This window comes from Erpetoichthys calabaricus, chromosome 4 (genome assembly GCF_900747795.2).
Source record: "Erpetoichthys calabaricus chromosome 4, fErpCal1.3, whole genome shotgun sequence".
Classification (NCBI taxonomy): Eukaryota; Metazoa; Chordata; class Cladistia; order Polypteriformes; family Polypteridae; genus Erpetoichthys; species Erpetoichthys calabaricus.
Window position 1 is genome coordinate 250629226 of NC_041397.2, and position 23674 is coordinate 250652899.

At 36.5% G+C, this 23674-nt stretch overlaps 1 protein-coding gene across 2 annotated transcripts in view; it reads right to left on the reverse strand.

Annotated features, from left to right (window-relative positions):
- The window catches only part of LOC114650767 (radixin), a 98311-nt gene that overhangs the window by 14468 nt on the left and 60169 nt on the right, over positions 1 to 23674 (reverse strand). For both annotated transcript variants that reach the window (XM_028800607.2, XM_051926185.1), the window contains exons 9-11: positions 19234 to 19397; positions 16195 to 16325; positions 3736 to 3896 (exon numbers count right to left, since the gene is read on the reverse strand). In XM_028800607.2, the coding sequence (XP_028656440.2) occupies positions 3736 to 3896; positions 16195 to 16325; positions 19234 to 19397 (456 nt within the window). The remainder of the gene's footprint in view (positions 1 to 3735; positions 3897 to 16194; positions 16326 to 19233; positions 19398 to 23674) is intronic.

A 23674-nucleotide genomic window follows, 5' to 3' on the forward strand; every position in this document is an offset into this window, starting at 1 on the left:
GCTGAAGTCAACACTTGTCAGTAACTTTTTCTGAGGACTTCTTTGGACGTGAAACTGACTGTTAGTCACAGATGTCCCTCTAGACGTCAGTGAGCGGCAGCTTATACCAACCTTTAAGGAAAAGGTGCTTGAAACATGCAACCTGTTCCTTTGGGGGATTTGTCAAGCTCGAGTGACCACAACAACAATGTTTAAGACATATATTGATTACTTAAATTATTATTGTTAAATTACATATATCAATTTAGAGTAAATCGACAGAATAAAAGATCACTGAATTTTAGTGTAGGGATCAGAACACAGTAGCTAGCTACAGATGTTTAGTTATGTCACTTGGGGGGGGTGGGGGAGGGGAGCCTTATTTCACAAAAATATTGGTTGTTTGCTGGCTATGTTACCACAGTGACAGATTAAACAGAAGTGTACCAAGTAATCAATGCCATCAACCAAGCCGATATTACACATATTCATTTACATTTAATCAGGTTATTTAGTGCTGATGGGCATAGCTAGAATAACTGTCACACATCACCTTGAGCTCAAGTTTGACTGCTAGCCTGGGGGTTATTCCACAAACCGCACTAGTTAGCCTTGCTTAAATTAGGACACTGAGCTTATCTGAGATGGTTTCAGTTAACCAAAGAGGATCAGGGTAAGTCACGCTTGGTAGTCAAGGCAATTAAACTTCCTCTTGTAGCCTGCTCCATACCAGGCTAAAGATGAAGCTTAGTGAAGATCATGAACAGTTCATGAAATTCCTATTCAATGAAAAACAAAATGCAGCAGAAAGGTTCTGGGTTTTTTTCTTTTTTTTTTTTAACATATTTAATGTTTCTGAATTCTCAGTCAAATTAATCTTATAAATTAATTTTGCGTGTTCATTACAAATGGTAAAATATATTTTAAACTATCCTTTGAAACTAAACATTTAAATTACAGTATGTCATTCATTACTAACTTTTGACAGTGACAGGATTTTTTACTGTATCAAATGTTACTGCATTCTTAGCACTATCTTCTAAATTCCCTGTTATTCCAAGGCCCATAACTTAACAATAGCTCTAGTGCATTGTACAATGGCTGACATAGCTAGAGATCCCAAAAAAAAAAAAGTTTATCAAAATAAAAAATATTTGTTGTACAGAGATGTTCATACTAATGTATAAAAAAAAAAATGCCACAGTTCAAGACCTTCTAGGATCAATTATGCTGGGCTTCAGTCCTTGTATACTGTACAAAGCGTTTTAACCACCAGCACAAACAGTGAATAGAAATAAAGCTCATTGTCATTTCTGATACACCTTACATCTTATCTTGGCAGTATTTGCACAGTATGTACATTGTAAAATAAAAGAGTAACATTTTAAACCCTGCTCAGGATAACACAGGTTTATAAAATGAACAGATGGATATATTAAATAGATTCTATCACACACCTTAATAATTAAATGTATTTGACCTCTAATTTTATAATAGTCCATATTAAAAATGTGATAAATAATGGAACTGTGATTGTACCAATTATCGTTAAAGTACATCACAGACCCCTTGCCACTTCACCTGTCCTGCGTTGTTCATTAGTAGTCCACATGTCTGATTTGCTCATGCACAATTACTTACTTTGGCAGTTAATAATGCATCCAGTTCTTAACTATGTCATTAGTTTTGTATAAATGTCTCTCATCCTATTATGATTAATTCTACTAAGCATTTCCATGAGAAAAAAAATGGCTTGCAGAAGTGAACAGACAGTAAAAACCCTTGCTGGAAAACTGCATGCAGATGCTCTCCCCCCCAAACATAAGCCTCCCTGGGTGATGTACAACATTCTCAGACTGATGAACTGTTTCCCTTAAACATCACCAATTGACCATGTTTTACCACCAGGGGAGGGGTATCACTACTTTTACAATGAGTAAGCCAACATTTCTTTTCCTCATTTTCTGTAATTTACAATTTGGCCACAGGGTGTCCTAATTATAACCAACAATGTACTATAACAAGGTATAATATAAATGCACTGTGATTAACATACAAAATAACAGACTAATTGATGATTAAGAAGAAATCTTGCCAATTTGAAAATCCTTTAGCTTTAAACCAAACAAACATGGTAAACCCAAAAATTTAGCCAGAGTTATCTGTTGACTAAGCAGGAAGGCTGCTGTAGCAAACGATTTCCAGGTTCACCCAGTGCTGCTGGAACAAGAGCTAAAGGCTAACCTCTCCAGCCATTTATTAGCAGTTTCAGATATAGAAAAACCAAAAGATATAAGCATAGGCAGCATGACATGGGCGCAATGTGCCACTACCATTTTATTCAAATTTATTTTTGGAGTAGCGATGACAGAGTTCCAGACTTGAAAAATGTACTTTAGATCAACTGGCTTCTGGCACTTTAAGTCACTAAACTGCAGAAACAATATTGTCCATATTAACATAAAAAAAGCCTTGCGGTGTCCTCTGTTCTGTGCCTGTAGATCTTTTCATCTCTTTTATTGCCTCATTCTTACACTTCTCCATTGGAAATGATACTCTTGACTGCGGATGGGCCTTTTGCTCAAAGTCTAAAATTATGTACCTTTTTTGTTTCAACATTAAAACTATATTTAGTCACAATTTGACTGCCTACTCCGATTCTGAGCCAGTACAGGTATCACTGACCAATAAAATATCAGCATTATTTTGGCAATCATGTATTCTCCTTTTCGTCTTGTTTGAGCTTAAACAGCACTACATGCAGGGCTCAGTATAAAACTGTTCAGGTGAAGGACCTTCTGAGGTGATCCTGATCAAACCCTTCAACATTAAGACATTTGGTAAATTATGCAATTTTGATTTTAAATTGTTTAATATGGCTATCACAAGCAAGATCTCAACTAAATACAAACCATTCCTAAAATTTGTATAGTAACGCTCTTTTGTCAAGATTACCTCACACAAACAACTGTAAGAGAGGTCTGCAAAATGTCCTTTGATAAACAATCTAAGTAATATCCACTCTGTCTGGATAAAGTCTGGATCACAATAGTTAATTGAAAGTATATGTTGTTCTCTGATCTCTCCCGTTAGGAGTACAACTCTACTTGATACACACTTGATAATGCTGGCTCTCTCTGACCCAATGCACACATTTTATCTTGTCACCATATGCATATCTTGTCACCATTATTAAACATGAATTTTGTTGTGTTTAGAAATCCCTGAACATGGCCATGTTTAAGCTCAGCTAATCAAACAAGACTGTTCATAGCTGCACCAGAAGGAATGCCATATGAATGAAGTACTCAAGCACATTATCTTTTCCAATCATACCAGTTCCACAGTCTAATGACTGAGATGTAGTTTCCCTTTGCAGTCCCAATCAGAGTTTGCGCTTTAAGATCATCCACAACACACCTAATAAATTCAGCACACAGTTATGTCATTATCATATGTCTTTCAATACATTAAATTCCATACTTTTCTTTAGCAAGGGTTGCAATGCATATTTTGTAAACAGTAATTCCTCATATGCTATGACACAGGTTACATTTTATTTTCGTTTTTTTCTGTTCTTTAATAAAGTCCTTCTTTGCTAGACATGGTCCGAGCAAAAGGTTGTCTCCTTTGGGGGACACTTTGCAGTAATACAATCAGCATCACTTTTATACATCTCACCATCTCCGTGTGTGTTTTTTAGAATCAACCCTTTGTTGAAGTGATTCGCCACCATGAAAAGAAAAACAAACTTACCAACTGTTCCTGATTTTTCAGTTGATCAGCAGCTTGCTTTGCTAGTTCAGCTTTGGCTTCTTCAGCAGAATGCCGCTCTTTTTCAAGTCTCTCTGCTTCTTCTATGGCCCGTTTTCTCTCCTGTTCCAACTCTAGAGCCCGGCGTGTCTGGTCTTCTAGTTCTGAGTAATCATAAACAAATTAAATGTCTCCATTTCAGGAAGATAAAACCAAGACAAAGTAGAAAAAAATAATCTATAGATACTTTCTATAAAACTAGTTTACAGACAGTATTTGCTTTCTTAAGACAAAGGAATGACAAGTTTTTCCAGATATAATTACATCTCTACATATGTTGGTTTCAATTAAGAAACTACTTTGTATTAGAGCCATTACTATCTCAAAGGCATGTTATGTCTTAGCGCAAAACTTAACAGGACAATTACATAAAAATGTCCTTCATATCCCGTGCTTGAAATAATGCCATCCTTTAGTTACTGTGAATGTAAGCATTCCTAACACTATTATTTATAAAATCACACCTATAAAGGAATTAAAAGAGAATATTCAGTGCATCTAGGAGAAAAAAAATCTCCACTTGTTGGTGATGTAGCAGTTTTTAGAATATGTAAAATCACAAGAAAGCAGTGTATAGTTTCAAACTACAGTATATCCCAGAAGTTAAGCTAACGCAGTTTTTTTTTTTTTTTTTAAATACATGAAATTTTAAATGCAATATAATAAAAATAAAATATTATGAAAGCTAACCTGCAGAAGTGGGTGTTAAATTATTGCTGAAAAACCAAATGAATGTAAACTAAAACTTAAGTACACTTAATAAGCTCTATGACTGCCCATTGTTGGAACATGTGATAATATATAAACAGCTCTATCCATAGTGGCAAAAGTTTGGCCATTCACAAAAGCTCATTAAATTGTATAGCTAAAGGTTTAAATAAATGTACATGTACTGTATTTACGAAGAAAGAAAAAAACTTCACAATTCAGGAAGCAAAGAACCAACATCTAATGTTCCCACTTTATTTGTAATCAGTAATTGAAATATTATTGGTGTCATAGTAGGCACACAGTGACCAAACAATTTAATGGCCTGAACATTTGATATGTTGAGATCTTGCATTAGCAATTTAGAAGAGAAACGTTCAGTTACAACACGGAGATGTTAGTGACAATGTGTGAACATTTCTCATGCACAATTTTTTGCCCTTTCTGGGTGTGCTCTTCAGTTCCTATTGAGACTGACTTTTTGATCAGCACCTTCAAAAGATTCTTTTCTCTTCTTCAAATTCTCTGGTACCAGGTGAATGTAACACTGTGGCTAACAGGCTTGTTTATCATGTGTCAGCTGCCAACCACAGCAGCACCACATGGCAGCCATTCTAAAAATATATTGACTGTACAATAAAGTCATTTGTCAGAATTCATGTACTGAATTGTAGCCAGAGTTATAAAAAAAACTACTAGTGTTCAACAAAACACTAAGATCTGTGAGCCTGGCTATTTTTAAATACACATATGTTAGCTTGAATAAAAATTCCTAACTGAGATAACAAGCAGATGAACCTTTTCAGGCAGCTTTAACAATCAAAGGATTATGTTAAAATAAAAGAGACAAACAAATATACAAATGATCAACGCCCAATCCATAAATGCAGCATCAGACTGCTATTTTTGGATTCAAGGACTATACTGATATAACTATATATAAATATATACTGGTATAAAAGACTGCCACAGCCTTACTGAAGCTAAGAATGTTGAAATGAACAAACCAAGGACATCCTTTCTGGTCATCTGCCTAAGTAAATGCATCTAGCTCATCCAGCCGATTTCTTTTTCTATGGGCTTGCAACTTCACAGTGGAACCTTCAGCCAAATAACATCACTGGATATGCCAATGAGGTTTGTGAAAGGGAATGTAATAATTTTATTTCTGGGAAGAAAGCACAGAGAAAGGTGGGTGTCCCGGTAGAATAATAGCTAGCATCAATGCAGTACTCTGAGCCACATAATCTCTCTAGAACATTATTTTATAATAATGGCAGTGCTAATGTCTAACATTTCTTTATACCTATGGTGTTGATTCAGGTCTGTCACAGTTATTTGACATGATGTATTGTTTTCTTAGATTCCCTGGTACTGATAAAATCTCTAGCAACTCAGTGGCACAATATGAGCATACTAACCACTTTATATTTATATGCCAATGTGTTGTGACAGAGAGCCAAAAAAAAAAAAAAAAAACTACACCTTTCCAGTATTGCTTATTAGAGTACAAGAAGTAAAGGGTTAAACAAGTCATAACAGACTGAAGCAAAGAGAAGAAACATGTAAATAATCTAGCTTAAGAGATTTTGCAATGATGCATAACTCAATAAAAAGTATACCACTATTACTAATAACCCAACAGAAATAAACTTTTAATGTGCTACTTTTAAAATGATTACTGATTAAACATTTACTTGACTCTACTTTGCTGGCTATAGCATAAACAATGTGCAGCAAGACTGAGGAAAATGAACTACTTTCAAAAAGGGTTTCACTTCAAATACATACAAATGGTATGGATTTGTGAAATATGACTCGAACCACTTTTCTGTAATTTAAACCCTTTGCTAAGATACTAATCATATAACTAGTGGCAATACAACCAATCTTGCTAGCAAGCTGAAACAAAAGCACACCTAACAGCATGCGGAGAGTCTTAGTATGTATGTATGCAACACATTCCTGTGAAGCATCCAGAGCCACGGCTTGGCTGAGGCAGCAAATCCTAAGTAATCACTTCTCAACAAAGCCTTTGATGGAATTACGCCAAGGATCAATGATATAAACGTTGGAAACAGGTGACAAATGCTGTAACTTTTTATCTAGCCAAACACAGTCTTGATCAGAACGGATCAAAAACAGGACTTCAGAAGTCCAATTCAAATTGTCGATCCTCATCATTATGGCAAATCCAGCCACACAGCCTTTTTAAAATACTGCTTTTCAATGTCTATGTCGAATACAGAAAAAGGGCAAGTAAAATTCAACACATGGTAATGTCTTACATCAGATCCCTATTTGAGTTTAACAGGCCACTCTGTGTGTAGCAGAACCTGCAGTAACTATCTGTAAACAATGTAACTTTCCTGAAGATCATACTGGGTAATTAAATGCCCAGAACCTTAGTAGCTATGAATTCTAGAAACTAGTTCTCCCTCAGAAATGAGTGTTTAGTACAAATGGCAATCTCATTATATGGCAAATGACAATTCTAAAGCCAGATAATGTGGATAAATTAATATTCTTGGCTAAAGCTCAACTGTTTGTCTTACAACTCCTTTATGAAAAAATGTAGTTTTCAGGACAGAAAAGTTTTAAATCACCATCTGTTTATTTTGGAAAATATTTTGATTCATACTATGCATTTTAAACATACATACATTTGTTATGGGATATTATACATTCTTCATATTTATTAAGGGGATATTTGCATATGTGCCTGATACAGTAAAAAAAAAGATTTTATTTTCTGAGAATCTGAAATATTTCATTTCTAAAGTCTGATATAGTACCCATTAGGGGTATAGAAGTTATTGTTTACATTTGAAACTTGAGTTTGAGAGAATCTTTTCTTAGTTTAATGTCAGGTACTTGATAATACTTAATACTGTAAAAACACCTTAAGAGAGAAGTTGGCACATTTGTTTAATACTTGACAAAGTTCCACTCCGATATTTGACATGCTTTTTGGTACTGTACTCTTTAAGTGCTAGTTTGCCATTCTTTAAAATATATTACAAAAGTACTTTTGCTTGTCTTAATGGTCTTTTAGTTATTATTATTTATTATTATACATTAATGTTACGAGCAGGGTTTCTTGTTGGAACAGATTGGCTGGAAAGTGGATATAATTTACTTTACTTTAGTTAGTTCGTTAATGGTTAAAAAAAATTTTAAAAAAAATATCAATATCATGGATCATGATACCAATTTAAAATTTTGTGAGATCATATTTTAGTCATATAGCCCTTCCTAAGCTCTGAGCTCATAGTCAAAAATATCACCTAGCACCACAGTATATCAATGTGTCCTGAAGCAAAAGGGATGTTGCTAAATCCAATTTGAAAGGCCAAATTGCAAATAAATGTATATTAAGAAACAAATCCGCCTAAAATTATTGATACAACTTAAATTAAAAAAAACTAAAGGAAATATCAAGAGTAATAATATTAACAACATACAAGTGCCACAATGCCCCTGTGAAAGTCACGAGTAAAATCTCACTGAAGTATATTCCCATTCATACTGCATGTTTTTAGGTTCATTTTGAATGAGTAGGAACACTTAATATTAGAGGAGGGCAAAATATGTAGAGTAAATAAATTATCCAGTAGTACATTTGTCAGTCTGGTAAGGTCAGATGAGCTCAGTCCAGGATGAGGGTGGAGTATTTAATAGGTCCTTCCCATTTTATTTGGAATGGAAAAAGGACAGGTATCTAATGAAAAAGATATTAATGCCCACCAAAATGGACATTTAGGGCATGAGGTCACGTGCAAGGCCAAAGGCGACATGATTAAAAAAGTTGTCAAGATATTATGTACAGAAAAGGTTTCACCTCAAAGACTTCCCTGAAATGCAGGAGAAGGTTAACCCGAAAATGTCAGTTAAATTGGTGACAATAATAATCTTGCAATAAAGCAGAATTATTAATACCAAGATATCTAACTGAGCCTACCTTTGTGACAGATGAAGACACAGAACACTAACAGAATTGATTTAGGTAGACTCATTAGAATATTAAGGAGTTTAAATAGGGAGCAATCCACAGAAAGTAATTCATCTTGATTGTACAGGTACAAGATGCTGGACAAAATATTCTCTCAATCACATTCTCACAGACTGGATTTAACTTAATGACAAACATGTGTTTTATAATAACTAATATCAAACCATATACTTTAATTTCAAAGTTTTAGCTAAAAATGAGATCTTGACAAAGGATAAATGCATGGTATGCTTCTGTGACAAACAGAAAAAAAGTTTTAATTGTGTTGTCATTTTCAACAATTTAAATTGTGTATCAAAAGGAAATAATTACAAAAGACAAATGTAAAGTTAAAGATTTTCTTTATATTAATGAAGACAAATAGTAATGAAGAAAACATTCAGAAAGGAATACTTTTCCCCAATTACTGTATTATGGTACAGAAGTATTCCTTTGACATACTGCACACAAGGAAAATTCATTGATGATTAAAGGCTACTAGACAAAATGATTTGCTTACACAGTGAGTATACAGGGTGGAACTGAAAGTTCTTTTTTTAATCATTTACTCTAAAAAATGTAAGATGAAATGAATGTCCAAAACCAAAAATACTTTGAAATTACCTTCTGGACTGAGCTCTGAGAGAAGCAAAATGTTAAAATGTAAAAGAACACAACATTAATTAAAATGATATCAAGTAATATAAGCAAGTAAGTAAAATACAAATTTACACAAACCATCAGAGTTTTCAATAAAATGAAAAGAAAATAAATGAATGTAATGCTAAAATACGTCTAATGTCAACCTAGTGAATCTACTTTTAACCACTGCAAGTGAATAACTGGCCCCAGGTACACAAAGTTGCTAGTGGCAGTAAAGATTCAAGGATGGCACATAACTACGGACATGTGGAAATTCATTTTTGGGAATTAAATTGCACAAGGAAAAGGAGATACATAAGAGATGAGAAAGTGGTGTGGTGGACATGACAGAGCAATTATTTGTTTATTCAGGCACAGTAAGACCACAAGTCAGGTTTTGAACATAGTCATATTTAAGATAATAAAGACACATAAGCCTATTTTATATATGTTTATTATAATTTACTGGATACAGTCATATGAAAAAGTTTGGGGACCCCTCTTAATTCTTTGGATTTTTGTTTATCATTGGCTGAGCTTTCAAAGTAGCAACTTCCTTTTAATATATGACATGCCTTATGGAAACAGTAGTATTTCAGCAGTGACATTAAGTTTATTGGACTAACAGAAAATGTGCAATATGCATCATAATAAAATTAGACAGGTGCATAAATTTGGGCACCCCAACAGAGATATTACATCAATACTTAGTTGAGCCTCCTTTCTGGATGGAGGTATTTTTGACCATTCTTCCATACAAAATCTCTCCAGTTCAGTTCAATTTGATGGCTGCCGAGCATGGACAACCTGCTTCAAATCATCCCATAGATTTTCGATGATATACAAGTCAAGGGACTGTGACGCCCATTCCAGAACATTGTACTTCTCCCTCTGCATGAATGCCTTTGTAGATTTCGAACTGTGGTTTGGGTCATTGTCTTGTTGGAATATCCAACACCTGCGTAACTTCAACTTTGTGACTGATGCTTGAACATTATCCTGAAGAATTTGTTGATATTGGGTTGAATTCATCCAACTCTCAACTTTAACAAGGGCCCCAGTCCCTGAACTAGCTACACAGCCCCACAGCATGATGGAACCTGCACCAAATTTGACAGTAGGTAGCAGGTGTAGATAGCAGGTGTTTTTTTCTTGGAATGCGGTGTTCTTCCGCCATGCAAAGCACTTTTTGTTATGACCAAATAACTCAATTTTTGTCTCATCAGTCCAAAGCACTTTGTTCCAAAATGAATCTGGCTTGTCTAAATAAGCATTTGCATACAACAAGCGACTGTTTGTGGCATGAGTACAGAAAGGGCTTCTTTCTCATTACCCTGCCATACAGATGTTCTTTGTGCAAATTGTGCTGAATTGTAGAACAATGTACAGATACACCATCTGCAGCAAGATGTTCCTGCAGGTCTTTGGAGGTGATCTGTGGGTTGTCTGTAACCATTCTCACAATCGTGCGCATATGCCACTCCTGTATTTTTCTTGGCCTGCCAGACCTGGGTTTAACAGCAACTGTGCCTGTGTCCTTCCATTTCCTGATTCCATTCCTTAACAGTTGAAACTGACAGTTTAAACCTCTGAGACAGCTTTTTGTAGCCTTCCCCTAAACCATGATACTGAACAATCATTGTTTTCAGATCTTTTGAGAGTTGCTTTGAGGATCCCATGCTGTCACTCTTCAGAGGAGAGTCAAAGGGAAGCACAACTTGCAATTGACCACCTTAAATACCTTTTCACATGATTGGACACACCTGTCTATGAAGTTCAAGGCTTAACGAGCTAATCCAACCAATTTGGTGTTGCAAGTAATCAGTATTGAGCAGTTATATGCATCCAAATCAGCATAATTACAAGGGTACCCAAATTTTTGCACAGCCAGTTTTTCACATTTGATTTAATTTCATACAATTAAATACTGCTTCACTAAAAAATTTTTTTCGGAAAACACCCCACTGCTCAGATGTTCCTAGGAAATGAAAGACATACCACTGTTTTTTTGTTGAAAGTAGAGTAAATTATTATGCAGGCCGAGAGGGGTTCCCAAACTTTTTCATATGACTGTATACATATACATTTTACTACTTTCATTTATTCATACTGAGGAAACATTCTCTAATTCTACTGTGAAAGAATTAGTCAAGCTAAAATACTACTTACAATAAGACATTATATGATGGATGCTATAAACCATTTTTAAAGAATGTACAGAGCATCAACGGTAAATACGCTGGACTTAAAACGTATTCAGACCCCTTTGCTTTCTTCACATTTCATTGTGTTCTAGCTTTATTTGTAAATGGATACATTCGCCATTTTTGCATATCAATATATACTTAGTAACACACAACAATAAAAGTGAAAACTTGTTTTCAGAGAGGTTTGGAAATTTTTTAAAAATCAAACAAATCTCTCATTCATACAAGAATTCAGTACTTTGTAGTAGCCTCTTTAGCAACAATTACAGCTTTGGACCTTCTTTATTAAGACTCTACAAGTCTTCCTGGATTTGAGTACTTTCCTTCAAACAGATCCTCTCAAGCTCCACTGTATTAGAACCATTAATAAACTGCCATCTTCGTGTCTCTCCATAGACGTTCCATATGGTTTAAGTCTGGGCTTTGGCTGGACAATTCAAGGACCCCAAAAGACTTGTCTTGAAGTCACTCCATTGTTGTCTTGGCTGTATTCTTCCGGCCACTGTTGTGCTGCAGGGTGAACCACTGCTTTAGTCTGAAGTCGTGTACACTATGATACAGGTTTTCTTCACGGACCTCTAAGCATTTGGCAGCTTAATTCAACCCTCAATTCTAACCAGTCTCATGGTCCCTGCTGCTAAGAAGCACCCCACTAGAACAGTTCTGCCATCACCATGCTTCACTGTAGGGATAGTAACAGGAAAGTGATGAACAGTGCTTGGTCTTCTTAAGACATAGTGGTTAGAGTTCTGCCCAAAGAGTTACATTTTTGTCTCACTAGGCCATACTCTTTAAATGCCATTTGACAAACTCCAAACAGTTGTCACACGCTTTTTACTGTAGAGTTGCTTTCGTCTATCCACTTTCCCATAAATACCCAATTGACAGAGTGCTGCAGATATGGTCATCCTTTTGATACAGTCATGGCCAAAATTATTGGCACCCCTGGAATTTTCCCAGAAAATGCACTATTTCTCCCAGAAAATTGTTGCAATTACAAATGTTTTGGTATACACATGTTTATTTCCTTTATGTGCATTGGAACACCACAAAAAACAGAAAAAAAGCCAAATCTGACATCATTTCACACAAAACTCAAAAACCGGGCTGGACAAAGTCATTGGCACCCTCAACTTAATATTTGGTTGCACGCCCTTTGGAAAAAATAACTGGGTACTAGGGTGTTGTGCCGTGTTAGCCATTATGAATGTAGAGAAAAGACAAGCAAAATGACACCTTTTATTGGCTAACTAAAAAGATTACAATATGCAAGCTTTCGAGGCAACTCAGGCCCCTTCTTCAGGCAACATGTAATACAGAGACTGGAGTTCCCTGTGTTTATATACACACTCTAGGACAAGAAACAACATTGGTGAATTTTTAAATGAGAAATTTTAAATGTAAAAAATTAATAAGATTCATTCAGGCTAGGGTTAATTTAACAAGAGAGAGAACAATGTATTGTCAAGATCTTTGGATAAGATATTGAAGTTTGTAATGAGTATTTTCAAAACAATGTGGATCTGTAGACAGGTTGTCTGTCATTCTGAAAGATGTAAACAATCCTCATATCTGGCCATAAAACTTTTGTCTCTATTCAATCCATGCTGTAATGTATTAAATTTTAGCATGAGTTTAACTTCCCATTCTTTTCCCTCTTGCTGTGTTTTGAAGTTGCCCATAAGCACTGTGACTTTAAAGTCCCTCTCACAGTGTCCATGGCTGTTGAAGTGGGCCGCTACAGGAACATCTGTGTTGCCATGTTTAATGTGGAACCTGTGCAAATTCATTCTCTGGTGGAGTGTTTGTCCAGTTTCTCCCACATAGAGTGCAGTGTCAGGACATTTCATGCAGAAAATTAGGTAGACTACATTAGATGATCTGCAGGAAAATGATCCCTTTATGTGATGTTCAAGTCGGCAGTGTGGTATAACTATACGGTCTGTATCATAGATGTGGGCACGTTCTGCATCTTTTCTGTAGGCATGGAGATGTGCATTTTCTGTTGGTAAAAATAACTAAAATCAAGCACTTCCTATAACCATCAACAAGCTTGTTACACCTCTCAACTGGAATTTCCGATCACTCTTCTTTTGCAAACTGCTCAAGGTCTCTTAGATTTGAAGGACGCCTTGACAGCAATTTTGAGATCTCTCCATAAGTGTTCAATCGGATTTAGATACGGACTCATTGCTGGCCACTTCAGAACTCTCCAGCGCTTTGTTTTCAACCATTTCTGGGTGCTTTTAGAGGTATGTTTGGGTCATTGTCTTGCTGGAACACCCATGACCTCTGACGCAGACCCAGCTTCCTGACACTGGGCCCTACATTGCGTCCCAATATCTTTTGGTAGTCTTCAGATTTCATGATGCCTTGCACACAGTCAAGGCATCCAGTGCCAGAAGCAGCAAAACATCCCCAAAACATCTTCGAACCTCCACCATGTTTGACTGTAGGTACTGTGTTCTTTTCTTCGTAGGCCTCATTCCATTTTCTGTAAACAGTAGAATGATGAGCTTTACCAAAAAGCTCTATCTTGGTCTCATCTGTCCACAAGACGTTCGCCCAGAAGGATTTTGGCTTCCTCAAGTACATTTTGCTAAACTCCAGTCTGGCTTTTTTATGTTTCTGTGTCAGCAGTGGGGTCCTCCTGGCTCTCCTGCCATAGCATTTCATTCCATTCAGATGTCGATGGATAGTTCGAGCGGACACTGTTGCACCCTGAGTCTGCAGAACAGCTTGAATATGTTTTGAAGTTGATTGGGGCTGTTTATCCACTATTCGGACTATCCTTCGTTGCAGTCTTTTATCAATTTTTCTCTTCCGTCCACGTCCAGGGAAATTAGCTACAGTGCCATGTGTTGTGAACTTCTTGATTATGTTGCGCACAGTGGACAAAGGAACATGAAGATCTCTGGAGATGGACTTGTAGCCTTGAGATTGTTGTTATTTTTCCACAAAAAAAATATTTTTTGTCCTCAGACAATTCTCTGCTCTTCTTTCTGTTCTCCATGCTTAGTGTGGCACACTCAGAAACACAACAGAAAGGTTGAGTCAACTTTTCAACATTTTAACTGGCTTCAGGTGTGATTGCTATATTGCCAGCACCTGTTTCTTGCCACAGGTGAGTTCAAACGAGCATCATATGCTTGAAATAAAACGATTTACCCACAATTTTGAAAAGGTGCCAATAATTTTGTCTGGCCCATTGGCATGATGTCAGATTTGGCTTTTTTTCTCTTGTTTTTTTGTGTTTTTCCAATGCACATAAAGGAAATAAACGTGTATACCAAAACATTTGTAATTGCAACAATTTTCTGGGAGAAATGGTGCATTTTCTGGGAAAATTCCAGGGGTGCCGATAATTTTAGCCATGACTGTAGGTTCTCCAGTCTCAGCAGAGGACTACTGAAGCACTGTTAGTGTGAATACAGGGTTTTTGGTAACTGTTCTGAACAAGGCTCTTCTTGCCCAGTTACTCAGTTTAGCCTGTTGGTTCCAAACTTCTTCCATTTCACAATCATTAAGGTCACTGTGCTCTGTGAACACCCAACGTTTTAGAAATGGTTTCATACCCTTGCCCTGATTTATGCCTCATCATAGTTTTATTGCAGATGTCTACAGACAGGATGTCATGCCCTGGTTTTTGTCCTGATAAGAAGTGTAAATTGTGGGACCGTATATAAACAGTTACGTGAATTTCTAAACAGTGTCCACTCAATTCAATTTCCTACAGGTGGACTCCAATCAGGATGCATCTGACCACAATTTGGTGTGCCACAGAAAAGGGTCTACTATATACAGTATATACAATTTTATTTCAAGAATGTAATGTAGTACACAAATCAAGTAAGTAAAATTTGTGTAACATAACTTCAAAAAATAACAAAGCAAGAATTCAACCCCCACCAGAGAAAGAGGAAAGCCTATAGCATTGGGGTGGGGGATGAATGAATAAATACATTTTTTAATTAAGCCTTGAACCTTTCTTAAAACACAAATTGGGACAGATCCTCTAAATGCTAAATTTGTTTTTTAATTTCAAATACAGAGTGTCAGTTACCCTGAATACCAACAAGATTTCAGTTTAAGGTTTAAACTGTTCCAAAAGCATGTTATCACTTTTTTACTAGGGGTGTTACGGAGTGTAGCTTGATGGGCAAAAATGCCAAATGTATCAATTTAAAATTAAATCTACAGCACAAAACTGCAGAGAAAGTGAAGGGGTTCAAATACTTTCTGAATCCACTGTAAAATGTACATGTTCATCATCAAGTCCAAAGCACTACTGATGTGAGACTAGCTCATGTTCAAGTTAATTTTTGTGCATTTTGCCGTTAGGTTATATTGTTATGACTCTGCCAGTCCTTGTTTCATGTTTAGTTTTTTATTCGCTTAGTGGAACTGGTCCAAGTGTTTAACATCCTCATCCAAAGAACATGCAAACAGCATCAATATAGCTGTCAATAGAATACTTCTGAGGTATTTTATTTGAAATGTTCTGTACTTTAACCAGTCAAATGTGAGGATTTCTCATTTAGTACCCAGTTTCTACATCTTTAGAGAGAAACATGTACACTTTGACGTTTTCGTGTCAAATTTGTCTACAGTAAACTAAACCCTACCATAAATAAGTTAATGCGGATTCTCAGCGTAATGTATTGGCTATTTTAATTATTTTTTTTTAATTAGTAAGAAGACTGAACTATATGAAACATGTCTCAATGATCAGCCACAGATTTATTCATAGTACCATAAAATATTAAGAGCCCAAATATATAGAACCACCTATATAGCTGAAAGCAGAATATTAAACAAATTCCAAAGAAAAAACAATGTTTACAATTCACCTACCTTTTTGGGCCCTAAGTGTCTGTTCTTCAATCTGTTTCAGTCGTTCAATCAATTCATCTTTTTCTCTTTCTATTCTTTCTTTCTCTTTTTCTGCAAATTCTCGTTTCTTCTTCTCATTTTCTAGCTGTGCCCTGTATTGTGGATTAAACAATTTAACTTTGACAGCCTAATCATAAGACAGTAAAAGTACTCAATTGTGACAATGGTTAATGAGAATGTTTTTTGATTGAACACTTATTGATGTAATTCCCGAGGCCTTGATTCTACACAACAAAACATCTTAAAAACACATTGACTCAAAAGAAATGCACAATCAAAAAATGTAAATCAAAATAACCAAGAGATGTTAATAAATGCACACCTCTCATAGTGTAAAGTGGTAGAGTTTTAGAGTTTTACTTTGGCAGAGAACTAGAAACCACTGGGAGTCTTGCCTGGCCTAGCAGATCTGAATAATGGAACTTGAGGTCACTCTTTCCTGTCATGGCACCACGGTTCAACTTAAGAGGGAACCGGAACTAGAAGGGCATTTTACCTCCAAAGAGGACTGCACAAATGTATAATGCTAACCTACTACAGATTCAGACAAAGGCTAATGCAGAGTCTGTTTAAAGCCAAAAAGACAACATTTGCAGATCTCCATATTGCCAATAACTGCAGGAACTGGTGTTTGATTTAGGCCCAATTGCAAATACTAGCAAATACCTGCTTGTTTAAAAAAAAAAAAAAATTAAAATGCATCCAACTTCTTGAGAATGGAAATTCTACTTAAATAATTTGCTTTTTGATTGGTTGAGGGCTTTCCAGCAGCCATATATATATATATATATATTATATATATATATACACACACACACACACACACACACACACACACACACACATATACATACATACATATACACACGCATGCTCAATTATTTTTTGAGAGAGTATCCAATTACAACTGTGATGCGAACAGGTCATTTAGCCCAACAAAATAGTTAATCCTGTTCACCTACTTTCTCCACAATAACACTTTAAGATCTAAAACATTCAGTAGGAAAAATGTACAACACATAAAATACTGTTTAACTGCAATATATATAAAAAGGTGAATAGATGAGTTACATGATGTGCTTAACATAGGTGTCATGACTTACCAGTAATTTATTAATTACAGTTTGATAAATGAAAAATTAAACTTTTAATGGTATCCTTGGTTTTATAATGCACCATAGTATGTGTAGCACTCAAAAAACTGTAATCTACATTTGAACGGACAGTGAATTATTGGTTAAAATTTGCTAGCTGTTCCAGATATAGTACATTCCTAATCAATCAATTGAAAAATCCAAGCAAATGCACTTCCAAATTACTTACTAGAGAAACTATACCTGGAGGATGGAGAGTTCAAGCAATAGGAGAATAATCTGTACCATGAACTTTATCCACACATTTGTATGCATTCAGTCATTTCTTTATCATCTAGTCTCTTTATTGCAAACAGAATTTTTTAAAATTTGTACTATGTAAAAATAACCAATAATTATAATATTGAACCAGATTCACAAAATCAAAAAACAAAAATAAAATCTATCAAGTTTGGGAGCAGATCTGCACATTAAAAATGCCATTGTATAAATACATAAATAGTAATGGAAGATGTTCTGTTTTCATGCTGTATATTTTGTTCAGTAATTAATATATACTGATGTCAAGTTCCCCTTTAACATGAAAGATGTGGCCTCAATTAGGGCTGGGCAATATATCAAACGTTCAACTTGATATTTAAGAAAAATTCATATGTAGAAGACAATATTGTGATGTTCAGAAATTGTATCGGATGTTTCACAACTACTGCAATAAATGAAATCTGCAAAATGTCCACTGCTCTTTCTAATCCTGACTTTTTGGTTTGGATGATAGTTCAAAAAGGTAAAGACGAACTACATTACTGCATAAAAAGAAGTCATTCAGGCAAGTATGGAGCCTGTAATGTGCCCTTGTGCCTCCTAAGCAAAGTTTCATAAAATGTTCTATGTTGCATACTGTAACAGCAGACAAGCAGCAGGTGGAAGGCAGTAACATTTGGACTGAAGAAAAGAATTTCCCCTTGCTACTTCGAAAACATTGCATTGTCAGCTTAAGAGCCACATGCATCATTTTACCTGTAAACTTGTTAAATACATTAGTATAATTCCATCCATCCATTTTCCAACCCGCTGAATCCGAACACAGGGTCACGGGGGTCTGCGGGAGCCAATCCCAGCCAACACAGGGAGCAAGGCAGGAACCAATCCCGGGCACGGCGCCAACCCACCGCAGGACACTCACATACACACCCACACACCAAGCACACACTAAGGACAATTTAGAATCGCCAATCCACCTAAGCTGCATGTCTTTGGACTGTGGGAGGAAACTGGAGCACCCGGAGGAAACCCACGCAGACACAGGGAGAACATGCAAACTCCACGCAGGGAGGACCCAGGAAGCGAACCCAGGTCTCCTAACTGCGAGGCAGCAGCGCTACCCACTGCGCCACCGTGCCACCCATTAGCATAATTACAAGACAAAATTCTCATAATTACAAGTATTTTCTTGCATGAGCACTATTTTGTGTATGTTTTATTAGTTTAAAAAATATGTTTTAAGGGGACTGTATGGGGATTGTATTTATTTTAGTATTTTAGGGTCACTGAATAGTACAGAATAGTATAGTAATGAAATTCACTTTGCTAATAAAAAAAAATCAGATCAGATAAAACTTGTTCTCTGCAGTTTAATTTTAATACAGAACATAAGGTTTCTACATGGTTAAGTTATGCAGGAGCTAAGTGTAAAAAAATATTACATCAAAAAAAACAAAAAAAACAAATCAAAATCAGTATTAGAATTATCCAATTCTAGTAACATGAAATTGGTGATTGGTATCGGCCCTAAAAAAAACCTTATCGGAGGGCCAGAATAACATATTATGATGGGTCTGTAGTATCAATCTAAGAAAGGTTTCATTTAAACAAAACAAAAAAAAAGTGAATCAAACAGCACCAGTACCTTTCAAGCTGTTTCTGATGCTTTTCCTCTCGGGCTTGAGCTTTCATTTGCTGGACTTCAATGGTGTCTGGTTTCCTTCTTCTCATGTACAGTTCATGATTTCCCATACACAGAGCCAGAATACGTTTGTTAATACGTAATCGAGGAGCATAGAAAACAAAGTCCTTTGGGCAAAATTGAACAAAGATAAAATCTTTTTTTAATTTATTTTTTTTATAGTCAAAAATCTTTTGCAATTACAGATGGCCTTTATTAAAAAATTCTGTTCCTACCAGTGTTTGCAAGCCAGTTTTGCATGTAAGTTACAACCTGCATTGAAAACATCAGTTTATGTTTTAATACCTGTTTTTCAAAATAAATGTTGCAAACTTTATATTAATAAAGTTACAGTAAAGCCAAATTAATCAAAACACACAAAAATGTAACCTAAAATCAACACAGGTATGTATGGTATGTTAACCTCACAGTTAAGCATCCTACAGTTTGTAGTGATATGGTACCTCTGAGTTGAAAAAGGTATACAGACAACACAAAAAAACTGGACGACTAACCCTTCAGCAGAGATATGCTGTCATTGCTAACAGATCGCCAAGAGTGTTATTTCCCCCTCCCAGCAGCTAAACTATTTGAGATGGCACAACTTCAACATGTATGTATGACAGTGGGAAATACAAGCAGTTGTTTCCATTGTTCAGCTAAAGGGCTAGCTGAAGATCAAGCTGCTTACCTGTAACTGAGCTTACTATGTGGTTGAGCCTGCTATAAATTACTTTAGGCAACAAGTGTACATGAAGGCATACAATGTCTAAAAGTGGAGGCAAAGTCCATATTGTGCAATACTAGTCCTCACCATTAGTGAAGGCTGTTACATATTCACCTGCAACAAAGCTAGTTTTTTCGTTAAATGAAATTCAATAGTAAAGAAAAATTTGTGGGTTATATGTGCTGCTTCATAACTGTGGATTTGCTCTCAAATCTGCTGGAGACGCCTTAACTTGAGAACTGGCTATATTAAGTATTTCTCAAGATACAGAAATTCTCAAATACAATAAAAGGTGAGAATTAAGAAAATCCAAAAATATTAGTTTACAAAAACTCTTTAGCATTTAGAAGGAACGCTTTAATAAATTATAGCTCATTGCAGATTAGATGAATGCATATTTAAGAAATCTTTTAAATAATTTGAAATGAGCAAAACTGGTTTGTTGCAATTTACCTTAGTATATATAATGCTGTTTTAATGATACCAAAACTTGGAGATGGAGATTATGTGGGCTATTTTGTTTCTATGGCATGATGTGGTCTTTCTTGGCTCATTTTGGATGGTAGGCTTGATTGCAGTGTTCTATGGATTGTGGACGAAGACTCAGACAAGACAGCAGGTGTGGTTATATAGCAGCTTTATTCTTCAGCGTCTCAGTGAGCAGAGCTTCAGAAAGCAGGCAATCAATATTATTTGACAGCGTCAGGGCTCTTCTGAACCCCATCTGTCGGGTGGGGCAAAGTTTTATACCCCTAGAACGCGTGATTTAATATCATTCCAGTCATTTCTCAAGGTTGGAGTTTTAAGCAGCTGCATTTCTAAAACAATGATCTGCTTAGCCCTCTCAAAGTACACCGTGTCCTTGACTGAAGTTTTTAAGCTTTGCAGCAAAACTTTTGCAGCTTGCAGCTGCAAAAAGAAAAATAATAAAGATGGCAGGCGCAGGCTTTTCATGATTTCATGATTTTCAGGAAACGGGATAAGGCAGACTCATGACTGGAACGCTTAGACCTTGAGTCCCTTGGAGAAATATTTTTCTGTTTGCTCATCAAAGCATGCTTTTACATAATGTATGGTTTCGTAAAGCTTACTTCTGCTTAACTTCTCAGACATGGATTAGTACAAGGGAACGAAGAGAACATTCATCTTCCACAGGATCTTCATAGAGAAAAGTGTAACTCTTACAGATGCTTTGTTAATGTAATAACTGTCTTAACATCACACTCAAATTTATTATACAGTAAAGCTTTGGGCTCAGTAACTGACAATAACCAAAGCATGGAAGTTCTAGTCTAAGAGGTAGTATAACCCAGGGATTTGATATGGACCTTCGAGTTCCCACTGAAGTACAGGGAAACAAATGCACCTAGTTTTTTAAGGGGAGCATAACTTTAACTAGTTGAATTAGAATCCACATCAGTGTAAACATTATATGTCTGGGTGTGTCCATCAGTGTAGGCATGAGGTCCAACTCATAGTCAACTAAAAGTGCTGATAATCCAAAAACAAAATCAAGAAAGCAAGCTAGACCACCATAGTCTAATGGGGGTGGGGGGCCAAGCAGAAGGCTCTTAGTTGACCTTGGCCACTGAAGTAAGTGTCCTTCTGGTATGCAGGGGTGGTCTGCCAAACTGGCTTTCTATATTTCTTTAGCAAAGAAGGCCAAGCTTGTCACTGAGCCAAAAAGGTAATTCTCATTTAGTCCTCCAGTGCAGGGGTCCCCAACCACCGGTCCGCGACCCACTACCGGGCCGCAGCCGTCTGACAGCCGGGCCGCGAGAGAACTGCTGGCAACGGAGACTCACTCAGACTTTTCAGAACGCTTGGCGGGCGGGGCTTTGCAGCGGCGCAGAGAGAGGAGAGAGTATTAAAACAAAGTATTGTTACGGTTCCGATACTTTCCCAATATGACACGAGTCTATAGAAATCGCGTTACTACGAAGTACATTCAGCAGATGCTTTCATTACAACGAAGTGACCTTGAAATGCCTGAATGAATCATCCACAGAGCAGTTAGATCTGTGGTCGCAGCTCAGATGTGCACGTTTGCACAACGATCCCCAAACAGAAACATTGTAAAAAAAAAAAGTCTTTCTTAGAACTTTCCTCGTACTGTTTTTTTTTTTTTGCTGTTTTTTGTTTTCTGTGGTTTTCAGTGATACCTTTTGCTTATTGCTTATCAACATTTGAAAAACATCCATTGGAATTTAACTCATTGTCACCCTCCTATAGAAACGGCAGACACGAAAAAAACGATAACAGTGTTAATGTTTGTGATGTGCAATCTGTTGGAATGGCAAATGCAAAGCATATGTCTTTGTTACATGCAAAAAAAGAAGAAAAATCTCGGGTTGCAAATGTATGCGAACTGCTTAATAATAATAGAAATGTTATGTAAATTGTGTATAAAACTGCCCCCCCCGGTCCGTGGAAAAATTTGCATCTAATAAAGTGGTCCTTGCTGTCAAAAAGGTTGGGGACCACTGCTCTAGTGGACAGAACCAAGTTATTGTGGAAGTTTATTTTTGTTGACTACGCATTTTAAACAAATTGTACAGGTATATTACTTGATATAATAGTATGCAATTTTAGAGGTTTGTGGAGTTCTGAATTTTAAATAGATCTAATTAGGAGTCCTGCCGTGTGCAGGCTCCAAGCAGGTGCAGGTGCAAATGCAAGCAAGTCAGTCAAGACCTTCATTCACACCTCGAAGCAGGTGGAGGACAGCATCTATACCCAATTAGTTGTATAGAGGAAGCCCACACAGCGAAATTGGTGGGGGTAGGGGGGAAAAAAAAAAAAGACATGGAAAGAAACAGAAGTTAAATGAAAGCATGATGGACACGGCAAGAGGCAAAAGGGTCGCACCAGCTGAGCATCTTGAGGAAGCTGGAGTGATCTGTTGCTCTGGGGGGCTCTAGCATAAGGCCGGGGGAGTGGAGAAGGGAGTTGGAGGCTTGACGTGCCACCCTACTGGGAGTTTGTAACAGCAGCAGAGGGCCGAACCCAAATAAAAGGTTGGCTGTGCCTGTCAGAAGGACATCTCTGCTTATCCCTTACAGGATCCTGCTTCCATTGTTTTTAGAAGGATGCACCTGGAATTGTAAGCTTGTAAAACTGTTTCTTGCCATGTGTTTTAACCTTGTTTCAATGGATTATTATTTGGACTTTTTAAACTCCACTTACACTTGATTTTCACTGGATTATTTAATATTGACTAATTAGTGAAGCACTGCCCTTTTGAACACAGTTTTTAAGTAAAAGCACCAAAATACTTGAGACCACTCCTTGCTGAATATGTGTGTCCTCATTTGCCCAGCTAACCCCTAGATATGTTATCAACAGTTCAGAGTTAAAGAGACTCCCTGAAGTCACAATGGACTCTGGAGGCGACCCAGACCATTACATAGCAGCAACAATAATAGCAGTAGTAGTATTGTCACATGTACATTGAAATTCTTGCTTGATTTACAGAAACATTCAATTCACTTAATTCTTGAATATTTCCACTTGGTATTGGCCCAGAAAGCTGAGATACGTAATATGTCACACCTTCTTCTCTGGCACCACTTCAAAATATTTATAAAAAAGCGAGAATATCTAAACAAAATGAGTGCAATGAAAAGTTAGTTCAATGTCGGCTTTGCCTGTGTGATAATTTACAAGCAATATACAACT